The 21,180-nt window shown below is 53.3% G+C and overlaps 1 protein-coding gene across 1 annotated transcript; it reads left to right on the forward strand.

The window, feature by feature from the left end:
• Nucleotides 1-1,865: 1,865 nt before the first annotated feature.
• Nucleotides 1,866-20,747, forward strand: ADORA2B (adenosine A2b receptor). Its single transcript, XM_064166694.1, has 2 exons — nt 1,866-2,391; nt 18,196-20,747. The coding sequence occupies exons 1-2, from the start codon at nt 2,027-2,029 to the stop codon at nt 18,887-18,889; spliced, it is 1,059 nt and encodes a 352-aa protein (XP_064022764.1). The 5' UTR covers nt 1,866-2,026; the 3' UTR covers nt 18,890-20,747.
• The last annotated feature ends 433 nt before the right edge of the window (nt 20,748-21,180 follow it).

Below are 21,180 nucleotides of genomic sequence, written 5' to 3' on the forward strand. Positions count from 1 at the left end.
CTGCTGGCACATGTTTTAGAGCCAGGAAAACAATGTGTGAAAAACCCTGATGTAAATCCATTGCTTTGGGGGGGAAAGTGCTTTTCCAGGAGAATTTACCAACATTTACATGATTGCAGCAGGCCCTGCACAAGGGAGCTTTAAGCTCACCCCAAAATAATAAATAAACCAAACCAGTGTGGACGAGTTTGGGATCCAGCTAGTGTCAGGAGAGATGGAGCAGCCAAACGTGAGGGAGCTGTGTACCAGCAGCCTTCGGCTCCCCTCTAAACCATGTTTGCTCCCCTCAGCGTGGTCCCAGGTGCACCCTGAAGGCTGGAGTCACAGGAGTTGCAGGCTTTGCTAGTGAGACCTGATCCTTTGTGCTGCCAAAGTGCCTGGAGAATGCATAGGGCATAGGTGTGAGCTGGGATGGCGAGGGGCAGTGGCATTCCTCAGATGTCTAAAAGGAGCAAAGGGACCTTGCTGTATATCCCTGTTGCATTAGACACACCACAAGACAGTGGCTTTCCTTCATCTTCCCAGTCATCCTGAAGGATTCTGCTCCTGAGATATCCATCTTGGAAAAAAAAAAGAAGGGTTAATCTACTATGAATGAAGAATTCCCCTTCATAACTGCCTGATCCAAAGCATTGCTCCTCATCAAGCACCTTGGCCATGGAAATAACTTCCATCCTACTTCTCCCACATCTTTTTGTTCTGCTGGAAAACTTTCTCTTCCAGGGGATTCCCTTTCTGACTCTGTCTTAAACAAAATGAATGGCAATTTCTTTTACTTTTTGCTACAGAAGGTTTGTTCTGCTGAATTGTTTGGGTTTTTTTTTCCTAGTTCTGGATAATTTGGTGCTGCTGGATGTGACAAAGAGGGCATGAAGTTCAGCCTCTGATTTGAGCACAAGAAGCAGCTGTGATGAAAAGGCTGAGTAGTTATTACATCGTATTTATCTTCTGCTTTTCAGATCCACCAGTGCAGACAACCTCCTTCCTTGGTGATTACTTCAGTTTTGATTTCATCTGAGCGCTTTAGACCTCAGTTCAGCTGCTGCAGCCTGGTGAGTAACAGTGCTGGCTCCCCCGCGGTGGTTTGCCGTGTTCTTGCATCAGGAGATGTCACGCTGCGTGATGACCATCCACGGCCTCGCTGCTGTCAGGAGTTCTGTGAAATTTCTTACTTTTTGCTCACCGCATTTGCTCCTGGGGACTTTTCTCCATGTGGCAACACCGCAGGCAGTGTGCCAACTCCCAGCTCTTGTGTTGAGGGCAAGCCTGACCTTTGGGGCAACTTTTCACCCCTCGTTTGGCAAAGTGACCCTCGCCGGGGCTGTGCCCAAAGGTACCTGTGGTGAGCATCGAGCTCGGTGGTTTGCCCGCCGGGACTGGGGGCAGCGGCGAGGGAACAGGCGTGCTGAGACTGGGAGGTGAGGAGCCGAGAGGGCAGTGCGAGGGTGCGTGGGCCGGTGGGTGCCGTCCCGGGGCCGGGCAGTGTGGAGGAGCCGTCCCGCGGCCCGCCGGTTCTCGGCCAATCGGCTCAGCGCCGCGGACTCCCCGCCCCGCGCTCCCCATGTGCAGAAATAGTCCCGCTGCGAGCGGCAGCGGCTTTTCCGCGGGCGGGCGGCGGAGGAGCATCCTCGGGCTGAGCGGCGGCGGGACCGTCCCGTTCCCTTCTGTTCCATCCTGTCCGGTCCGGTCCCATCCCGTTCCGTTCCCTCCGGTGCGGTGCGGTCCGGTCCTTCGGTGCCGGCGGATGGCCCCGCGGCGAGCGCAGCGGCCGAGCCCGGCGGCGACGGCGGGCGGGCGGTGACCGGAGCCCCGCGGGAGCGAAGCCGCGGATGCCCCCCGGGGGCCGGGCGCTGCGGGCAGCGGGGGGCCACGGCCCGGGGCTCGCCGCGCCCCTCCGGCCCCCCCACGCCCCGGCGGCCGGGCGGGAGGCGGCGGAGAGCCCGGACATGGGTGTTTCTCTCGGGGAGCCGCTGCCCCGTGGCCTGTTGGTACCTGCGGGCGGGCGGCCGCTGGAAAGCACCTTCTGATGAACGGTTCCAGCTCCTCGCCCTGGACTCTCGCCATGGACACTGTGAAAACCACCTACATCGTGCTGGAGCTGATCATTGCCGTGCTGTCCATCGCTGGCAACGTCCTGGTCTGCTGGGCCGTGGCCATCAACAGCACCTTGAAGAACGCAACCAACTATTTCCTGGTGTCCCTGGCAGTGGCTGACATCGCGGTGGGTCTGTTGGCCATCCCTTTTGCCATCACCATCAGCATCGGATTCCAGGTGGATTTTCACAGCTGCCTCTTCTTTGCCTGCTTCGTGCTGGTGCTGACCCAAAGCTCCATTTTCAGCTTGCTGGCAGTGGCCATCGACAGGTACCTGGCTATTAAGATCCCACTGAGGTAAGACATTGGAGGGAATATTGGTAGCTACATTCACCATCCTGCCTTTTACTTCAAAGTATACCTGGGAGCTCAGTCTTTGAGGATGTTTGTCTTGGGAAGGTCAGTAGCTTCTTGAGGGGGCCAGGAGGTGATGTAGTGTCGTGTCAGGGGCAGCTGCAGCTAATCTATGCAGGTATTTATCCAGCTCCCATTACCGTGATGTCTGGGCATCTCCCAGGTTATCACAAAAAGGACCAACCTCTCTTCCTCCTCCTTCCCAGCCTGTCAGAGAAGGACTTTTGCAGACTGCTGTGTAAGAGCTCTTGTCTCCTCCTGAGCTCAGGGCACAGCTCTTTCAGAGAGGCTGGAAGTCATCTCAGATATGATAGTCTTAAGTCATCTTAACTAGATCTTAATAGGATTCTGTACGTGTTTCACATTTTCACCTTGGACTGGGGTCTAACTAGGCTGACTTCCAGGTTTTAGAGGTATCTAATGAATGGGCTGAACGTGCAATTTATTGCATCTACAAGTGCTGAAATCACATCCCAGTGCTTACATGTGCCATTTCCTTCTGAGTGCTTCCCGTGAGAGAGCTCATAGATCAGCAAATGTCAGAAGGTGTCAGCTCTGTGCATAGGCAGTGGAAGGAGAAGAGGAAAGAGAAAGGTTTCGTACTGGTGTGTTCAGATTTGTACAGTTTAAACTGTCATCTAAGAGCAGTTTCAGAGACACAAACTGGTTTCCTTCTCAGTCATGGATTAATGCAATGTACTGGGACAAAATCTATTGAGTGGGTTTCACAGGCTCTTCACCGGGGAGCTGGTGGCAGCAGCTTCCTTAAGTTTAAGTGCACTAGACCCTGCTTTGCATTAGAAACGACCTGAGTCTGTTAGCTTCGGTCACTTTGCATCTCTTTGAGGATAAGACATTGGTGGCTCCCCGCTGGGCAGTCCAGGAGCCTGGTCAGGAGTGGAGGCTGTGGGAAGCAGGGCAGATTTGGTGTGGGGACCTCATCCGAACTGTGTAAGCTGCAGCTTTCCTAGATTCTGCTTCCTTCTGGTGTCTTCCTTGCACGAGTGATAAAGTCACTCTAAAATGACTTAAAAGAACTCTTCTCCCTGTTCTAGCACCAGAGAGCTGCCATGTGTTGGGCAAATATGAATTAGTCATAGGCAGGTGATAAAGACTGACAGTGAAAGTGCAGGTTTGCTGAGTGGCTGCGTGTGTCATCGGAGCATGGTGCCTGGAAATTCCAGGGGATGTCGACTGAGCTGGAGCTGAGCTCCATCCCTGCTCTGCACAGGGGCAGAGCTCTTCAGTTTGCTGCCAGCATCTCTGACACCACCTGCTGAACTTCCTACCTTCTCAGCTATCTGACTTGGAAGCACACCTTGGCTCCAGATCATGCTTTGGTGCCTCTTACATTTGTTTGGGGCTTTCCCAGGATAGGGTCTTGTGGGTCAGCGGCTGCGACGAATGCAGCTGCGTTTTAAGGTTTCAGTTTGGTCGCCTCCTCCTCCAATTACTCCTACTTTGTAGCACAAGTCTTTCTGAGTGCTTGGATAAGTTGAACTTGTGAGTTGTGTTTGTGCTCCACTCCACTGAGGTCAAGGCAGGAGCAGCAAATCAGCAGTGCTCTGACAGGGTCCTTTACATGCTTGCAGAAGGGAAGTGGTTTTGCCAACCGACAGAGCAGCAACTATTTCCTCCACTTTCTTGGTTTGTTCACAGTCCTGGCCTCCAACAGGTTTGCTTGACTCTCCACTAGGTCAATTCACACACCAAGAAAGGAAGGACCAGATGATCCTTAAAGCCCCTTCCAACTTGGTGTGCTATGATTCTACCTGTGCAGGATGAAATCCCAGGGCAGTTGTGGAATCCTTTCCCCGTGATGCTTTTCCACCTCATCGTAGGCCAAATCCTTTTATTCCATTTGCACAAACATCTGTGTTCCTGTGAGCACCTCCTAGCTGGACACAGACAGCCCCTTCAGCTCTAAGTGGAGATCAGAAAGTCCCATTGCAGGCTGCTCTGAAGTGTGAAGTTTGGATTACATTTGATTTTGGCATGGAGGCTTGTTCCATGGCTCTCAGAGGTGCCCAGTAAGTAAAACCCCTTTAAAAGGACAGGAGGTTCTCACTGTGAGGAGCACAGGGCAGTGGACAGGTCATTGCTTTGACTAGAGAAGATTCAGAGGCTGGTACTGAAAGACTGTTTTGATTTGTGCAGCCAAGACCAAAAGAGAATAGAGGAGGTTATAAAACTACCCTGGCAACCCCCTTTTTTAGTGCACTAGGATTTTCCAGCCAAGGCTTGGTTGGAGCTGCCTCTTCAGCACCCTGAGATGCTCCATGTGCTGCCAAGCAATGAGGGAGGGGGACCTTGTGGGCCACCCACCCCAGGTAGATACACATGCTATTTCTGGAAGGACTCTGTGCTGTGGGAAGTGAAAGCTGGTCACCACTTTGTAGGAACGGCAACGTTAGGAGAAGGTCTTCTCACTAGAACACTCTGGAGAGCAGGAGAGGGGCTGATAGCGAGCCATGAAGTAATGAGTGCTGAAGGAAATGCTTTGTGCCCAGCCCTCTGTAGCAATTACAATCAATGGCGCAGTCGCTGCGGAGTGGACAAGTGGCCCTGTCGCATCCACCAGCTCCCTGTGGACATCTCTGCAGGGACACTGGGAACTGGCTGTGCTGTATTATTTCATGCTATTTCGAGGCTATTTAGACAAACTGAGAGGCTGGGCAGACCTGCAGGCTGGGGGTGAGCAGGGGAAGCTTGCATTAGGGCCAGGCTAGTAATGGATTTTTCAGTTCTGTGGCTGAACCAAGAAATCCCAGGGGGAAGAGGAAAATTGTTTCAGTCAAACTGAAACGGTGATGTCTGGAGGTTTCAGTGAAACAAAAAGTGGTCCTGACCAACCTGGCAGATTTTTGGTCGAGCTGCTTAACCCTTCTGGTGTTGCTGTGCTGCAAGCTGAGTTGGAGGCATCCTTGCTGGGCAGGAACTGACAAATTCTCATCTAGGCAACTGCAGAACAAAAAAACTTGCAACATTCAGAAATGGTGTTGTAGACCCCTCCCTCTTCTGGCTAAAAATATTTGCTGAATTTGACCTGAAGCCATGAATTCCTTCTGTCCCTTGAAACTCTTGTTTTGTTTGTTTGGTTTTGACAAATTTGCTGTTTGAGGAGGAGCCCCCCCCCCGCTGCCCACTTTGTGCAGCTGCAGCTCTGAGCCCTTCCCTAGGTCCCTTCTCCCCCAGCCGACACAGCAGGACCCGGATTCTTCTCTCCAGACATGCTCTCACCCTGCCATATGTCCCTTACCCCTCCTGGACCTCCCCCCACGCTGTGCTTCTGTCCCTGTGCCACCTGGGTTCACATGGCACTACCCCTGCTCTCATCTGCCAGCCTGACTCTTCCAAATACTTGCTTCCCCCTGCGGTGCTTCCTCCCAGCAGCATGTCAAAGCCAGGCAACTGAGCATCTTTTAGCAGCAGTTAATCCACCCTGTGCAGTGTCTGGCACAAGAGCAGTGCTAGGCTTTGACTCTCTGGTGTTCTCCAGAGCTGGATTTCACCTCACAGGCCCACAGCTGTGAGCCAAAGAAGATTTGTAGGTGGAATAAAATATTTCCCTTCTATTTGCATTAACCAAAATCCTTTGGTGTGTCAGATAATTGTAGGGATGGGGACATGCCTGGAACAAATGGGTCAGGAATTAGGGAGGGAGAAAGGTATTTGCAGTTAGAGAGTGAAAGGAGAATGAACCACCCTGTGAAACATCACACTGTGTGCGTCCTTGTCCCAGTGGCCATCTCCTGCAGGACAGTAAGTGTGCTGCTGCTCACCCAGCAACCACTCCAGCTGGCACCTGAGGAGGGAAAATCAGCCTCGGGTCCCTGCAGCTGGAGCTGATCTGCTGCTTGTTCTTCCTGCCTAGATTTTGTTCTCTCCTGTCTTCATTTTTTTCCCTAGCAGAAGTGTGAGAGTGATGTTCCTGAGCAGCTTTTCCATGGACTAGAACAGAGTATCCATGACCATGCCCTCTGGCTTTCCATACCTTGCTGGGTTCTTGCTGTTCCCCTGCAGACAGAGCATCTGTACTTGGATCCCAATAAGTTAACGGTGCTGCACCAGTGGCTGCTGGTGCTGTCAGCCTGCCACATGAGCTGCTGCCCCTGGTGAAGCCAACAGTCCAGTTTCTGCTCTCCTCATGGCAACAAATTCCATTTGGATTGCTGTTCGTATCCAACTGCTTTCACTGTGCAAGAGCCTTCCCAGGGATGGGCTGACTGATGCTTTTCAGCTGCCTGCCTTCACTGTTCCCTGCTGCTGCAGGGGAGGGGGTTCTTTCTGTGTTCTCCAGCAAAAAGCTGTTCCTGGATTCTTTTTAGCTCCCAGCATGTTCCTCAGTAAAGCAAACTGGTGGGAATTTATGGCAGGTGGAAGGGCTGGAACCACTGGGAAGGAGAGAAAATCCTCTTTGGAGTCTTCTGTGATTTTCTGTGCCATCAGTGGCATACAAAATTGCAGCTGCTCTTCCTTCTGCTCCCTTTGCTTCATTTTCTTTCTGAAGGGAAGTCCTCACATTACCCTTCAGCTGAACTCAGATATTCTGCTCTTTGTGTGCTTCACAGTGCCCAATCCTGAGACATGAGCAGCACATCATTTTTCTAGAGCATAGGATGCTCTGCCTCCCCTGTCCAGGCTGTGCCTGGGCAAAGTTATCATCACTTAATAAGTTTTGGTCCCCACTATCCAAAACAGATGTGGAGAGCCTGGAGAGGCTCCAGAGAAGGACCCCCAAGATGGTCCAAGGACTGGGAAGCTGCCATATGAGGAAAGGCTGAGAGAATTGGGTTGTTCGATCTTGAGAAAAGAAGGGTCAGGGGAGACCTTCTCACAATGTTTTGGTGCTTAGAGGGCAGTTGCAAAGAAGTTGGAGACTTTGTTTGCACAAGGAGTCATAGAGGTACCAGTTACCTCTGCTGGGATTCTGATTGGACATGAGGAAAAAATCACAGAATCGTGAAGGCTGGAAAAGACCTCTAAGATCATCGAGTCTGACCACCAGCCCAGCCCCACCGTGCCCACTCAGCCACGTCCCACGTCTGTGTTTGTCACAACAGCAACAATCAGCCATTGGAATAATCTCCCCAGGGAAGTGGTCAAGTCCCAGCATCGAACACCTCTAAGATTCCTCTTGACAGGATGCTGGCCTAGCTTGCCTAGGCTGGGCTTTTCCAGGGGTCATTTCCCTCCCCAGAACCCCCCTCAAAAAACCCAGCAGGGATGTCAGGGAGCGGTGACCTAAAGCCTCACTTCCAGGCTGAGGGCACCAATCTCTGGGCTGAGTCAGGACTCGGAGCTTGGGAGCTTCAGGAGCTTTGCTCAATTTGGGCCAGCTCTGTGTATGAATTTTGAGGTGAAAATAGAAACTTCTGAAATCAGGCAGAATTTTACCTCTGATCTCTCTGCAAAAAATGCATGAAACAAAAAAAATGCTTTGGCAGAAAACTCTTTCATTTTCCTTGAAACCTTTCCCTTTGTTAATTCATGTCCTTGGTTTAGGGATTTTATGAGTTTGCTGTTTGCCATTAACAGGGAGCACAGAGTCTAAATCGAAGTCTTTTAGGAGCATTGTGCCCTGGCTCTCTGGGCAGTCACCACACAGTGGCTGTTTGGGCTCCAGTTTCTCTATTTGAGCTGCAGGATGGCAGGAATCAGTGGTGCCAGCTGTGCTTGCAGTTGTGTCAGTGCTCTCCTCTCCCGTCGGCTCTCTCCCGTGGCTGTGTGAAGCCTGACGCCAGGCTTGGGGTCTGTCCGTGCCAAAGCAAGATAATCTCCTAATCCTATGGGTGACATCAGGCCTCGGCGTGAGCCACAAATAACCTCTAGGCCCATCAGTGCCTGTGTGTTGGTGCCCTTACACTCACCCTTTGGTGCCATGTGGGCACTGGCATGTCACTGAGCACCACGACCAGAGCTGCTGGACCTGCCAGGCACACAGCACAGGAGAGGCTATGCAGCTAATGTGGTGCCACGATGGCTGGGGCCCCGCCTGCACCCCTTAATGATGTACTCTGCATCAGCTCCCATCGTCCCAGGGTTCACATCCTGCCCCCTGCCCAGATCCCAGTGCCAGCTTCCTGGGAGCATGGTGCTGTGGGAGCAGCTGTTGGCTAAGTCCTCCACCCACCGTGCTCAGACCTGTTGGTCTCCTCCTGGAGGTTTGCCCATCCTGCTGCGACGGTGCAGCTGGCACACAGGGGCTGGATGCTGTGTCACCAGCAGGTTTGAACCTGGCTGTGCTGGGCAGGGAGGTGAGGACAGGATGGGTTCCTCCAGCTGCCAGAGCACGCTGGATGAGTGGCGCTGGGCTCGGTGCTGACCACGCAAGATCCACCCTTGGGAAGGTCATCTGGGGCTCTGCAGGGAAGTCAGAGGAGTAGCGACTTGCTGGGACTGGTGTTTTGGGGCCCTTGGGAAGGGCTTAGCACCCGTTTTACAACGAGCGAGGCGGCAGAGATCTGCCATCCCCGCACCCTGGTCTGTTATCTGGGTGAGCAGGGCACCGGGTGCCTGGGAGAGGTGGGGGTCCCACCCCTGCTCCGCAGGATCCCACCCCCACAGCTTGCTGTGAATCAATGTTCCTATCTCACCTCCACCAGCTGCCTTGCACTCAGCCTCCCGCTGGTGCACGTCTGAGGTCTGACCCTCTGGGAGGTTTGGAATGACAAAAATGCTCAGCCCCAGGCCCCCTCAGGCAGATAAGGTGAGGCTCCAGAGCTCAGGCTGCAGGCTCCTCAGCCCTGTGGTTCTGGCTGGGGAGAACTGGAACTGGGGTTTCGTGCTCCGGGCAGCACCCGGCGGAGCACAGAGGGCTGGTGTCACACGTGGGTGTCCTGAGGCAGGTGCTCGCGTTTCGGTGTCGCCGCTCGCTGAAGCGCAGTGCGCGCAGCCTGAGCTCGTTTCCTTCCTGTGCTGGGCTCGGCGCTCCCTGGTCGTGCCCCAGCACCAGGGCTGCTGGCAGCAGCGTGGGCAGGGAGCCCGCGGCTTGCCCTGCTCCTAGCCCGTGCCTGTCTTCCGTCGCCTTTTCTCACCCCGTGGCTGCCAGAGCTGGCTGGAGCTGGGCAATCAGGGCAGGGCGTGGGAAATCCTGCCTGGATGGGGTACTGAGAGCGCCTGTGAGAGAGTCACACCTCCACACTGTGGCTGCTGGTGCTCGGCAGGCGATAGCTCTGCAGCCCCCTCCCGCTGCTCGGCACCCTGCAGCAACCTGCGCTGCACTTTGCCTGTTTCATCCCCCACAGTACCCAAGCTCGGGCTGCTGGCAGAGTGCTTTGGCCCAAATCTGCACTCTCCTGCATTTCTCCTTCCCATGGCCTTCAGTTGTTTTGCTCCCAGCTGGTGCTATGCTGGCCATAGCAGGGCTGAGGTGCCAGCCCTTGGATGAGGGTGGGGGCTGTAGAGGACGGCCTCCATTCTCCTAGCTCCTCTGCCTCCTTCCTGGGGAAGGAGGAGCTCTGGGGAGGGATAAGCACATGGCTATGGATATCGTTCTGGCAGGAACCTCAACGTGTTGACCTTTGATAGCCTGAGCTGGCAGGCTGCAGGACCTGGCGTGGCTGTAGCCTGTATGGGGTAGGCTGGGGCACACCAGCACAAACAGGTACCCAGGGGTAGAGAATGCTCTCAGCTCATCCCAAGAGGCATCACCATGGCTGAGGGAAGCACTGAGTGTGTTTGGTTTGTCCTTTACCGTTTCAGTTCTTCGTAACTGGGGAGCAGTTAACTTGGAGGCTGCAAACAGACTTGGAGGCTTCCCACTCAGCGCAGTAGATAGCCAGTGCCCACCCAAGGGTTCATCTTCAGCCAGGACTGCTTCATTCTGATCTCCACAGTGGTGCCTTTCTGTGCCTCTCATCTCTGTGACTCCATGTCCCTCTGAGCAGAGAAGAGCAGCTCTGGAGCAGCCCCAACATGTGACAGCCATTGGTCACATACTGGGCTTGTTTTCCTCTCTTTGCTAGCTCAAAATCACCAAGCTTTTATTTCAGGCTAGGGCTGAGAATGCCACATAGCATGAACTGAGCAAGCCTTGCAGGCAGCTGAAGCCTTCCAGTCTGTAGACGCTTTGTAGTGGTCCCTCAAACCTAACACTGAAGTGTTGCAGCTGCAACCGTGCTGGTTGTGTGCCTCAAACAGGAATGGAAACTTCACAGCAGGTGGTTGTTCCTCCTCACTCCATGAGGATGGGAGCCAAGGCAAACCTGGGTTCTCTGAGCACCAGGCTCAGCACCCACACACCAACCTCCCTTTTAGAGCTGAGCAGGAGCAGCAGCCTGTAGCTGGTCTCTGTGCTGGGGACTGGGTGTTCTTCTTTGCCTGTCACTGCCCAGGGCTACACAACAGCAGAGCCACCTGTATCGTGTGGGGGACTCCCTGCTGGATTGAGGGGCTTGGGTGGGTGCTGCTTGATGTGTGGATGCTCTGGAAGATGGGGTGCTGTGTCCAGCTCTGGAGCCCTCAGCACAGGAGAGACATAGACCTGTTGGGAGTCAGTGTCCAGAGGGCACAACAATCAAGGCTGGAAGCCCTTTGTTGTGAGACCAGGCTGAGATGGCACTGTTCAGCCTGGAAAAGAGAAGGCTCCAGGGAGACCTTCATGTGGCCTTTCAGTGCTTAAAGGGACTGATCAGAAACAGAGAGTGATTGGCATTGGAATGGGCTGCCCAGGGAGGTGGTGGAGTCACCATCCCTGGAGGTGTTTAGGAGAAGACTGGATGAGGCACTTAGTGCCATGGTCTGGTTGACTGGATAGGGCTGAGTGCTAGGTTGGACTGGATGAGCTTGGAAGTCTCTTCCAACCTGGTTGATTCTGTGATTCTATGACAGGGCAAGGGGTGGTTTGAAACTAGAAGAGGGAGATTTGGACTAAAGAGAAGGAAAATATTTTTTACACTGAGGGTGGTGAGACCCTGGCCCGGGTTGCCTAGAGAGGAGGGAGATGCCCCATTCCTGGGGACATTCCAGTTCAGGTTGTTAGGGGTTCTGACCAACCTGCTCTAGGGGCAGATGTCCCTGCTCACTGCAAGGGGTTAGATGACTTTTAAAAGTCCCTTCCAAACCATGAAAGGTCCCTTTCAACGCAAAGCCATCTGGTTGTGTGACCCCCAGGGGCTGGGCGCACAGGGACTGAGCTCCTACAGCCTTTGAGGTTTCCCAGGAAAGCCGCAGCGGGAGCCAGCACCCAACCGGAACGGGTGGAGCTGAGCGATGCCTCCGGGCCCTGCGGATGCCCCCTGGATGCTCACCTGAGCGGTGGGGCTGGGGCGTTGGCTGGCGCCCGGCCAGCGGCAGGCCGGCAGTGCGAGCGGGGGCTGCTGCTGTCCCCTGCACACAATAGGGCCAGCTGCAGGAGGAAGTGATTTATCTGGGGCTGGACACCACCAGGCACAGATGTTCTGCTTCCTGGGCTGATACTGTAACCGCTCATCAGATTTCTCGCTCTGGCCGCCAACTCCTTCCTGGTTAAAAAGCACAGCTTTTGCTTTATTTTCCCCTTTTCTCTTCCCCTCCCCTCCCCTCCTCTCTAAGGTGCAATTTATGATTCATTCGAAATGTCCTGCCAGGATCTTCTTCCTGGTGTGTGAGCTCCATTCCACGGCCGAGTGTGGAGAGAGTGGAGCAGCAGCGCTGATTTCATCCTGTTACAGCTCAAAAAACCAAGAGCAAGATGCAAAGTCCAGCTGCAAGCAGATGAAAGGGACACAATGCTTGGCAGCCAGAGTGCTCCCTCCCCTGTGGATGGAGATGTCTGTTGGTTTTCCTTTGCACTTAAAATAGAAACACTTAAGTTATCACTGCTTGTTTGTGTCAGAGCACCTGAGTAGTCCAACTGCTGCACAGTCTCCATCTGCTCACCTCCCTGCATCCAGTAGCCTGGGCACGATCAGGGATGCAGGGAGAGCAGAGGGAGCACCAGTCCTCAGGGCTGCATCCACAGCTCGGGGCACTGGGAGTACAGACAGGACCTGAGCTGGCTGCAGCATCCCTTGCACAGCCATCGCCCCAGTGTCTCCCTGCTGGTTATATCAAATGTGCCCTTGGCATGACTTCAGCCTCCAGCTGTCTTAGGGGAGATTCAGTTTGGATATTAGGGAAAAAATGTTCACAGAAAGAACTCTAAGGCACTGGAAGAGGCTGCCCAGGGAGGTGGTGGAGTCAGCATCCCTGGCGGTAGTTAAAAGATGTGGAGGTGGTTCTGAGGGGCGTGGTTTAGTGGGAGAAGCTTAGCAGCAGTGGTGGGTTTATGAGCTCTAGGCAAGCTGTTGGCTGTGATGATCTTGAAGGTCTCCTCCAGCCTCAACAGTTCTATGGTTCTGCACTCGTGAGCCCTGAAACTGTTCATCAAGGACTGATCCTGTGCTGGGGCTGAGACTGGCAGAACTGGCCTGGACTGCTTGAGCAGAGCAGTGCAGCGCTCTCCTGTAAAGCTGTGACATGGGGACACTGATGCCACTGCTGCTGAGCTGCAGCTGTGAGGACAGACACACGTCTGAGGACAGACATACTGATGGACACATGTCACAGAATCACAGAATTAGCCAGGCTGGAAAAGACCTCTAGGATCATCGAGTCCAACCTATCATCTAACCCCTCTAATCAACTAAACCATGGCACTAAGTGCCTCATCCAGACCCCTTTTAAATACCTCCAGCGACAGGGACTCCACCACCTCCCCTGGCAGCCCATTCCAATGCCAATCACTCTTGCTGTGAAGAATTTCTTCCTAACACCCAGTCTGAACTTGCCCTGGCACAGCTTGAGGCTGTGTCCTCTTTTTGTGTCACTGGGTGCCTGGGAGAAGAGACCAACCCCACCTGGCTACAACCTCCTGTCAAGTAGTTGTAGACAGCAATGAGGTCTCCCCTGTCTGTCCAGCATTGCTCTGTCAACAAGGAGCTAGGATAGAGTGCACCAGGTCAGAGCCTTGCCTGATTCCAAGTGCTGCCCTGCACTATCCCAGGGACTCCAAAGATGCCAAGCAGGGGTGGAGACCCTCCTGGCTCTTTCTAGTTAAGGCTGCAGAGGTGTTCCTATTCAAATGCTCGGACTAAGTAAGCCTAGGAGGCTCCATCAGGAGAGAAAATACTGCTGCTGGAGAAGTGAATGCTGCAGCCTACATAAGGGAATCATCAAACTCCCAGTGCCCATGTGCAGCTTCCACAAGCAGAGCCTGGCAGCCCTGCAGCCTTTTGAGGGCTCTACTGAGATAAAGCCTGACCCAGGAGGGTGAATTTCTTCAAACATCATTTTGCTGCTAGAAGCTGCATCTCAGCCAGCTTCAGGGATTTAACTCAACACCCAGAGAGGACAGGGGACAGCAGTAATGCCTGGACATAGACATCCTGTTGCAGGCGTCTGAAGAGAGAGGACCCACAGCGTATTTGTCAGGTACCAGCTGCAGGTCTTCAGACCACAGCAGAGATGCTGGAGCTCATTTTTGTGTCTCCAGCAGTGGCCCAATGTCAAGGGGATAGGGAATGACTTTGGGAACAGAGCTGCCAAGGTGTAAAAAGTGTAAGGGGGCCATGCCACTCTGCAGGTGATAGTCAGAGGGGTCACCTCCTGCCTGCTGGCTGGCAGGACAAGGGCTGCAGCGACCACACCTGGTGGCCCCTGCAGCACAGCACTGGTGACCACACGGTGGCAAATGCTGACGCAGTTTCTCGGCTTGCAGAGCTCTCTCTTGCCCAGCTTCACATCTCAGATGTCCAGCAAAACAAACTGATTGCTGCTGGCTCTGTTGTCTGTGAACCTCATGTTTATTTACTCGCTTACCAGCCAAGGACCAGGCCAGCATCTTGGCCAGGGCCACCAGCAGATTCCACCAAGTGCCACGAGAGCGATTGTGTGGCACCACATTTTGACCTATTCATCCTTTTGGATTGCTCATGGACAGAGGAGATTCTCCTCCATTCCTGCTCTCTGGGGATGAATAACGTGGGAACAGCAGTCTCCTTCCAACCCCAGGCTGTGGCCACCTTCTGGCCCACATCTCATCTCCCCAAACACGGAATGAAGCCTTGGCTGCTGCTGAATGCCCATTGTTAGATGGGAGCTCAGGGGCAGCAGTGCCTCTGCTTGGGTGATCTCCACAGGGTAACTGCTGGGGCTGGTGGGGAGATGCCAGGTATGTGCAGGACATGACTCAGTTCCTGCCAGTCCAGAGCCAAACTCCAGCGTGGAGAGGCTGGGCTGGCTGGGCTTTGCAACGCCTGCCTGGGTGGCTGGGCTGGGATCCAGCTCTGCTAAGTAGCAGAAGAAATGGAATGAGACCTGCTGGTAAAAAAAGCCAGCCTGACCATCCTACCAGGCCTTCCTGCACCCTGCACTCGTCCACGACTGCTGCCATGGTGCTCTTCCAGAAAAGCTGTGGATTTCACTGAGCTGCCACTGAAATGGAAGAGGCACAGGCAGCAGTGATGCTTACTTGGGTGAAGGACATCATCTCCAGCCCATGGGCCAGCTCAGGGGACATCTCCTCCAGCCTCAGTGGCATAGCAGTTGCTCACTCATGGCTCAGCAGAGCTGTGCCCTGGCTGAAACCTCTGCCACTGTTTTGGTGCTGGCACAGCAGGGACAGACCCACCAGCCTGGTGCTTGGACAGGCTAACACCAGCAGGTCAGAGCCAAGTTGTAAAAGCAGCTGAACTTCTGTTGAAGCATTTCACCTACTGCAGCCTGGGCTGTGTGACCCTGTGGCTAGCTGGAGGCTGGACATAAGGAGGAAGTGCTTTACAATGGGAGTGGAGGAACACTGGAGCAGGTAGCCCGGAGATGTGGTTGGGGCTCCATCACTGGAGACATTGAAGGTCAAAGTTGTTGTGGCCCTAAGCAACTTGATCTGGTTGGAGATATCCCTGATTACTGCAAGAGGACCTTTGAGGGGCCCTTTCAAGCTGATGCATGCTATGATTCTGTGACGCTGGTGGCGTCTGTGCCGGAAGAGTAGAAGCCTGAATCACCTTGTGATGGCAGCACAGTGGAGATGGCATCAGGGCTTCTGCAGCCTGCCCACTGCAGGGGCGCTGGGTGGGAGTGAGATAATTAGCTGCTTGATGATGATTACACCAGTAAAGAGACTTTGCCTGGTGGTGTGAAAGGAGCTAATGCATTGCCAGGTTATTTAATCTCCATAAATCACTAAACAATATTCAGCTGTTATTTACATTAAAGCAACATCTGATGCCTCTGGGTGGAAACATGGAGGAGATTCAATATTTGTCCTACATTAAGTGAGCAGACCTAGGTGAGTAAATTTACTCTGACAGGTTTTTTTTTGCCTAATCATATTAAGCCTAAAAGAAAATGCAGGAGAGGTTTGCTGGAGCATTCAGAGCTGTGGAAAGCTCTTGGTTCCCCACTGTCCCAGCTCAGGTGCCTCGCAGCTCCCACCTGCTCTTGCTGATGGTGGTTTGTGATGGGGGTTGCTCTGTCATGGGGCATGCTGCAAGCCTGGTTGAATCTTCTCAGACAACCTGAGAGCCTTCTCCTTGTACCTGGGTATGGTGACACTCAAGATCTTCTGTAATTTTAAGCACATGCTTAAATTCTGTTATCTTAAGGCAACGTCTCACCAAATAGGTGTATTGAGATAATAATCAGCTAATTAATTAATGATTTTAGACCATTGAGCTATTGCCAGTTTCATCTTGGCCTCTTCTGGCTGCTAGCTTTGTCAAGAGATTAGATTTGTGGGAACTTGCTTCAAATCAAAGGTTAACCTTTTTAAGGCCCAGACTCCAGATGGGCTCTGGCTCCTGAAAACTTAGCCCAAGCTTTGAATGCAATGGGCTTGGGCTCACTGATACCTCGGCTGGTGACTTATGAAGCAGCAGAGTACAGGAGAAACCCTGCAGTGACTGACCCTGCCCTTGAGCATCCACCTGTGCAGTGTGGTCCCAGTTCAACAGCACCCAAACGTGGCTGCAGCCCCTGCATCCTTCCGGCCAGCTCCAGCCCAGCCCAGGCGCATCCTGCTCCACAGCGGCTGTGCAGAAGGGACCAAGGGCTCCCTTCAGCCCACCTCTGCCTCCCAGTTCATGCTGGCAGAGCCACCACTTCCTTTCCTGTCCCTGTAGCCCGCAGGAGGAGAGGACAGGCAGCTCGCACGGAGGCGACGGCAGCGTGATTCAGAGGCACAGCTGCGGGGCTGTGGGAATAGAACCCTCCCTGCCTCACGGGCCGGAAGAGAATCAGAACAAACGTTCTTCAGAGAGGAGGAGCAGGGTGGCCAGGCCAGAGTAAACAAGCACTGAGAGAAGGGGGTGGGAAGGGGGCCGCGTGTCAGCCAGCAGATGCTAACTGGCTGCGGGGAGGACAGTAATGGGTTTCTCATGCTGTCTTTCTGGCAGTCACTGGTTCTTCACATCTCCAAAGCCTGATCCGACTGCAGCTTTGATGTTGGCATTTGTTCCATTTGCACCCAAACTAGCTTGAATTTTGCTGTTTCAGGTTCCAGACCTGTTTGTGTCTCTGAGCATCAGACATGACCTTTGTTTTATTGGCCATCAAAGTGTCCAGCTCCTCAGGTTAGAAGAGGTGAGGGGCAGCACATAGCTCTGCCCCTCTCGACTTGTCCCTGAGCCACCACAGTTTCTTTGTAACACATCAGAGCAGCAGGTGCCCAAGGAAGATACTCACTTTAAAATCTGCATCTTTACTACCAGTTCTGGTGGGTCAGCAGAGCACAAGCATTGTTTGACAGCAGCAGCTACTCGTGGCTCTGTGGTTTAACCCCACCGATGGCTTCAGCAGCTGTGTCTTACAGAATCACGAAGTCAAATACAGCAGCAGTGGGAGCCAATACCAGCCCTGGGAGCTGGACAAAGCTGCCCACATCAACACTGTTGATGGAGAATGCACAAAAAAAGGGACATCAATTTGAGAGAGAAGATTCCAGTGTCTCTGGCTCCTGTCTCCATGCTGGATGTGAGATTCTGAGTGGAGACACAAACTTTCTCCTAAGTCCCCTAAGCAATCCATCAGCAGCAGTTGCTTTCAGTTGCTGGCTCAGAAAAGTCTTTTGGGGTGTTTGTTATCCAGCCACAACAAGCTGACATGGGCTGCAGTCTGGCTTGTGTGAGCCAGGAACTGCAGGGTTTGAGATCCAAGCAAGAATCCTGATTTCCAGACGTGGGCACTTCCCACCTTAGTGTATGAGGCAGCATGGGAAGGGGCATCACAGTGTGGGACTGCTGCAGCCTCCAGTGTGAGGCCAGCACTGCTCAGGCATAAGAGCTGCCCAGGCTGAAGCACGCTGCCTGTGGTGTAGAAGTTCTAAGTGTGTGGTGATGCTGGGTAAGGCCCAGCAACAGGTCAGGTCAGCCCAGAAGTTCGTGTAGCCCAGTAGCGTGTCCCAGCGTGCCCAGTAGTGGATGCTTGGAGCAGGAGAGTAAGCTGGTTATGGAGTGAGCCTTGCCCCTGTTCTTGCCCAGCTTTACTTGGTGGTTTAGGCTCATGCAATGATAAAACCTTTTTTAAGACTCCAAGCCCTTCCCTCCCAGGCCAGGCTGTTTGTGGGCAGGGCTGGTGCTTGGCACCTCTCAGGAATAGAAAATGAATCACCTCCCCAGATCACTTTGCGTAGGCACAGAGCACAGGTGAGATTTTTTTTACCCCTGGGGTGATCACAGAGGTGAGGTCCCTGCGTGGGTGAGGCTTTTGTGGCTGTTGCCAGAATGCTGCTGGCTGGCTGCTGGTTTGTTTAATGGCTCTGTCTCGGCTTTGCTCTCGGTGCTGCAGGTATAACAGCCTGGTGACCGGCAAGCGGGCAAGAGGACTCATCGCTGTGCTCTGGCTCCTGTCCTTTGGGATTGGGCTGACTCCACTCATGGGATGGAATAAAGCCATGAGTGGCTGTCCCAACGGCACCAACGAGACAGGGGCTGCCATGGGGCCAGAGCAGCACGGCTGCTTCGTCTCGTGCCTCTTCGAGAACGTGGTCACCATGAGCTACATGGTGTACTTCAACTTCTTCGGCTGCGTGCTGCTCCCCCTCGTCATCATGCTGGGGATCTACATCAAGATATTCATGGTGGCCTGCAAGCAGCTGCACCAGATGGAACTGATGGGCAACTCCAGGACCACGCTGCAGAAGGAGGTGCACGCAGCCAAGTCTCTGGCCATCATTGTAGGACTTTTCGCCTTCTGCTGGCTGCCTCTGCATATCTTGAACTGCATCACTCACTTCCATGAGGAGTTCTCCAGATCCAAGCCCGAGTGGGTGATGTATGTGGCCATCACCCTCTCCCACGCCAACTCTGTCATCAATCCCATCATTTATGCCTACAGGATCCGGGACTTCCGCTACACCTTCCGCAAGATCATTTCCAAGATCCTCTGTAAGTCAGAAGACTTCCCCAAGTGCACCACTGACAACAACCAGCACCTGACTGTCACCCACATGAACTCTCCAGTAGCCTCTGTCACCATATGACCTTCACATCTCACAGCCTAGCACTGCCCTTGCCTGTGAACTCCCAGAGGAGAGCTCAGAGCTGACCACTACGCAGCTGTACTTTTGGGTGTGGAACTAACGTAGTGAGTGCCCCTTAGAGGCACAACCTGACCGGGGAGACTGGGTGCAGTCCCCCTCCACTGGAAGCCCAGGCTGCCTGAGTGCTTCTGTTTCCTTTCCAGGTCAGCCACTGACTGTGGAAGACTCACCTGCTGGGGGTGTTTCCCAGCTGTGCTGCTCATGACACCTCCTAGGATCTTTATTTTAATTATTATTATTTTTTAAAATCCTCTGATTCGTTTAGGAGTAACAGTGGTGTGTCTGCTTCTGAGTTGGTCTTTGAGTCTACACTTGCCAGCACTTTGGTAATACCCTGATTATTCCATCAATTGTCTGATGCACTTAGTATTCTCCAATGGGAAAATGTCTTACTTAGCCCAGTTGCCAGTGTGAGGCTGAATCTGTGTTCCAGGTTCTGAGGGACGTGACTGTAGGGATGAGAAAACAAGAGCAGAACTGGGCTGCTATTTTTGGCCCCAGTATGGAAACCCTGAATAGGAAAGAGAAATATTTTAGTAGAGCTGAGAGCAGTTTCAGAGCCAGGGGGTTTATTGCCTTGCAGTAATCACTTTGGCCTACAGGAGCCTGCAGCCTGGTGCTTCAGGTTTGCTTCCCAATCCGTTTCCGACAGGCGAAAGGCAGAAGTGCCCCAATGGGCTCAGCTAGTCTAGGTCAGGCTCACTGACGTTAGTGCAGACCCTCCCTTGGGGGCATCATCTCCACAATTAGGTTTTTGCTCCCAGGTCAAAACGTGACAGCTGTGCAGTGCTGTAGCTGGATGCTGCAGCTCAGCTGACTCCCAAAGCCTGGTCTTGCTGCAGCTGCTGTGCAGGAGCTGGGAGGGTTCTTTTTTGTAAGACTGATTTTTTTCTTTAAACTATTTTTAATCCTGACCTGCACCAGCAGCAAGAGACTGGAAGGGAGCTAATTTACTTGAGAAGCTAGGATGCCTTGACTTGCATCCTGGTTTTGGCCAAGCTCCTTGGGGAAGGAGCTTGGCTCACATCTTGCCTAGCTTGGCCTCTGCAGTTAGCCAGCAGTCCTGGCCCCTTGCCGGGACAAAGCCCACTCGACAGCAGTCTCCATTGTACTGCAAGGTAATAACTCTGCAACCACAGCTCAGTAATTACTGCACCCCATTTATGTAACTGTGATATGCAAAACCAAACAAAGGCAGGAAGAAGAGGGCACTAACCTCTGAAGTATAAACTCCTCTTCTCCAGAGAGTGTGACAGTGCCTGCACAGCTGTCAATGAGCCCTGCTCCTGGCCTGACTGTTGTCTAGCATCATACTTTCCTTCCATGGCTGAGAGGAATAGGGAGGGGAGTCAGAAAAGCACCAGCCAGCCTCCCTTCTTTGTGCCCAGAAGCTGATTGTGGTCCAGAGACTTGGCTGTTCTTGATGAGCTCAGACCTGCTGTCACAGCGTGGTCCTCTTAGCAACAGGAGTCTTGCCTGAAGGTCACTGTGTGGTGGAACTGGGACCACTTTGCTCTGAGTTAGTGCCAGCAGCATCACTGTGATGATGAGAAGCTGGAGCACAAGGGTCTGTATTAACTATGGGCTTTGGTGGTAACTCATGGAGGGAGATGGAGTTGGGAAGCAAGCCTGGTAGAGCCAGGTGGCAGGGAGAGAGGTTGAAACAGGCCCAGTGGACAGCCTGAAGCCTGGAGCAGCCTGTCCCAAATCAATTGTACTTGAATCTTATAGAAACCAGCTTCCTATTTTTTTTAACTGCATTGCACTAAAAGGGGCAATACAAATCCCCAAGAACTTCCTTGCTCTGGCCTTTCTTGTGACAAACATGGTGTAAAACCAGCTGAAGAAATCCTGTTCCTGCAGCGGCTGCTGAGCCAGCTGGCATGGGCTGCAGGCAGCAGCCACAGGGATGACTTAGGGCCCAACATGCAGAGAATGGTTCACCAGGAGCTGTGGGTTTCACTGCTGTGTGTGTAGCAGCTCAGCTCTCAAAGGCAGCCCCAAACCTGGGTGAATCAGCAGTGACTTTGGGTTTGTGTTTATGCAGTGTTCAAATGTAGCTACAGCTCAGCATCTCAGACGCTGCCATTTCCAAGGAGGATCTGAATTGTTCAAGTGGCTGTCCCAAGCGTTTCTCCTTTAACAGCTCCATTCAGCTTTGCTGCATATGTCTTGGTCACAGTCCAGCTCACACATGTAGCCACCTCGCCATTTGGGCAGGGTTTGCCTCT

Source organism: Pogoniulus pusillus, chromosome 27 (assembly GCF_015220805.1).
Source record: "Pogoniulus pusillus isolate bPogPus1 chromosome 27, bPogPus1.pri, whole genome shotgun sequence".
In the NCBI taxonomy this organism is placed as follows: domain Eukaryota; kingdom Metazoa; phylum Chordata; class Aves; order Piciformes; family Lybiidae; genus Pogoniulus; species Pogoniulus pusillus.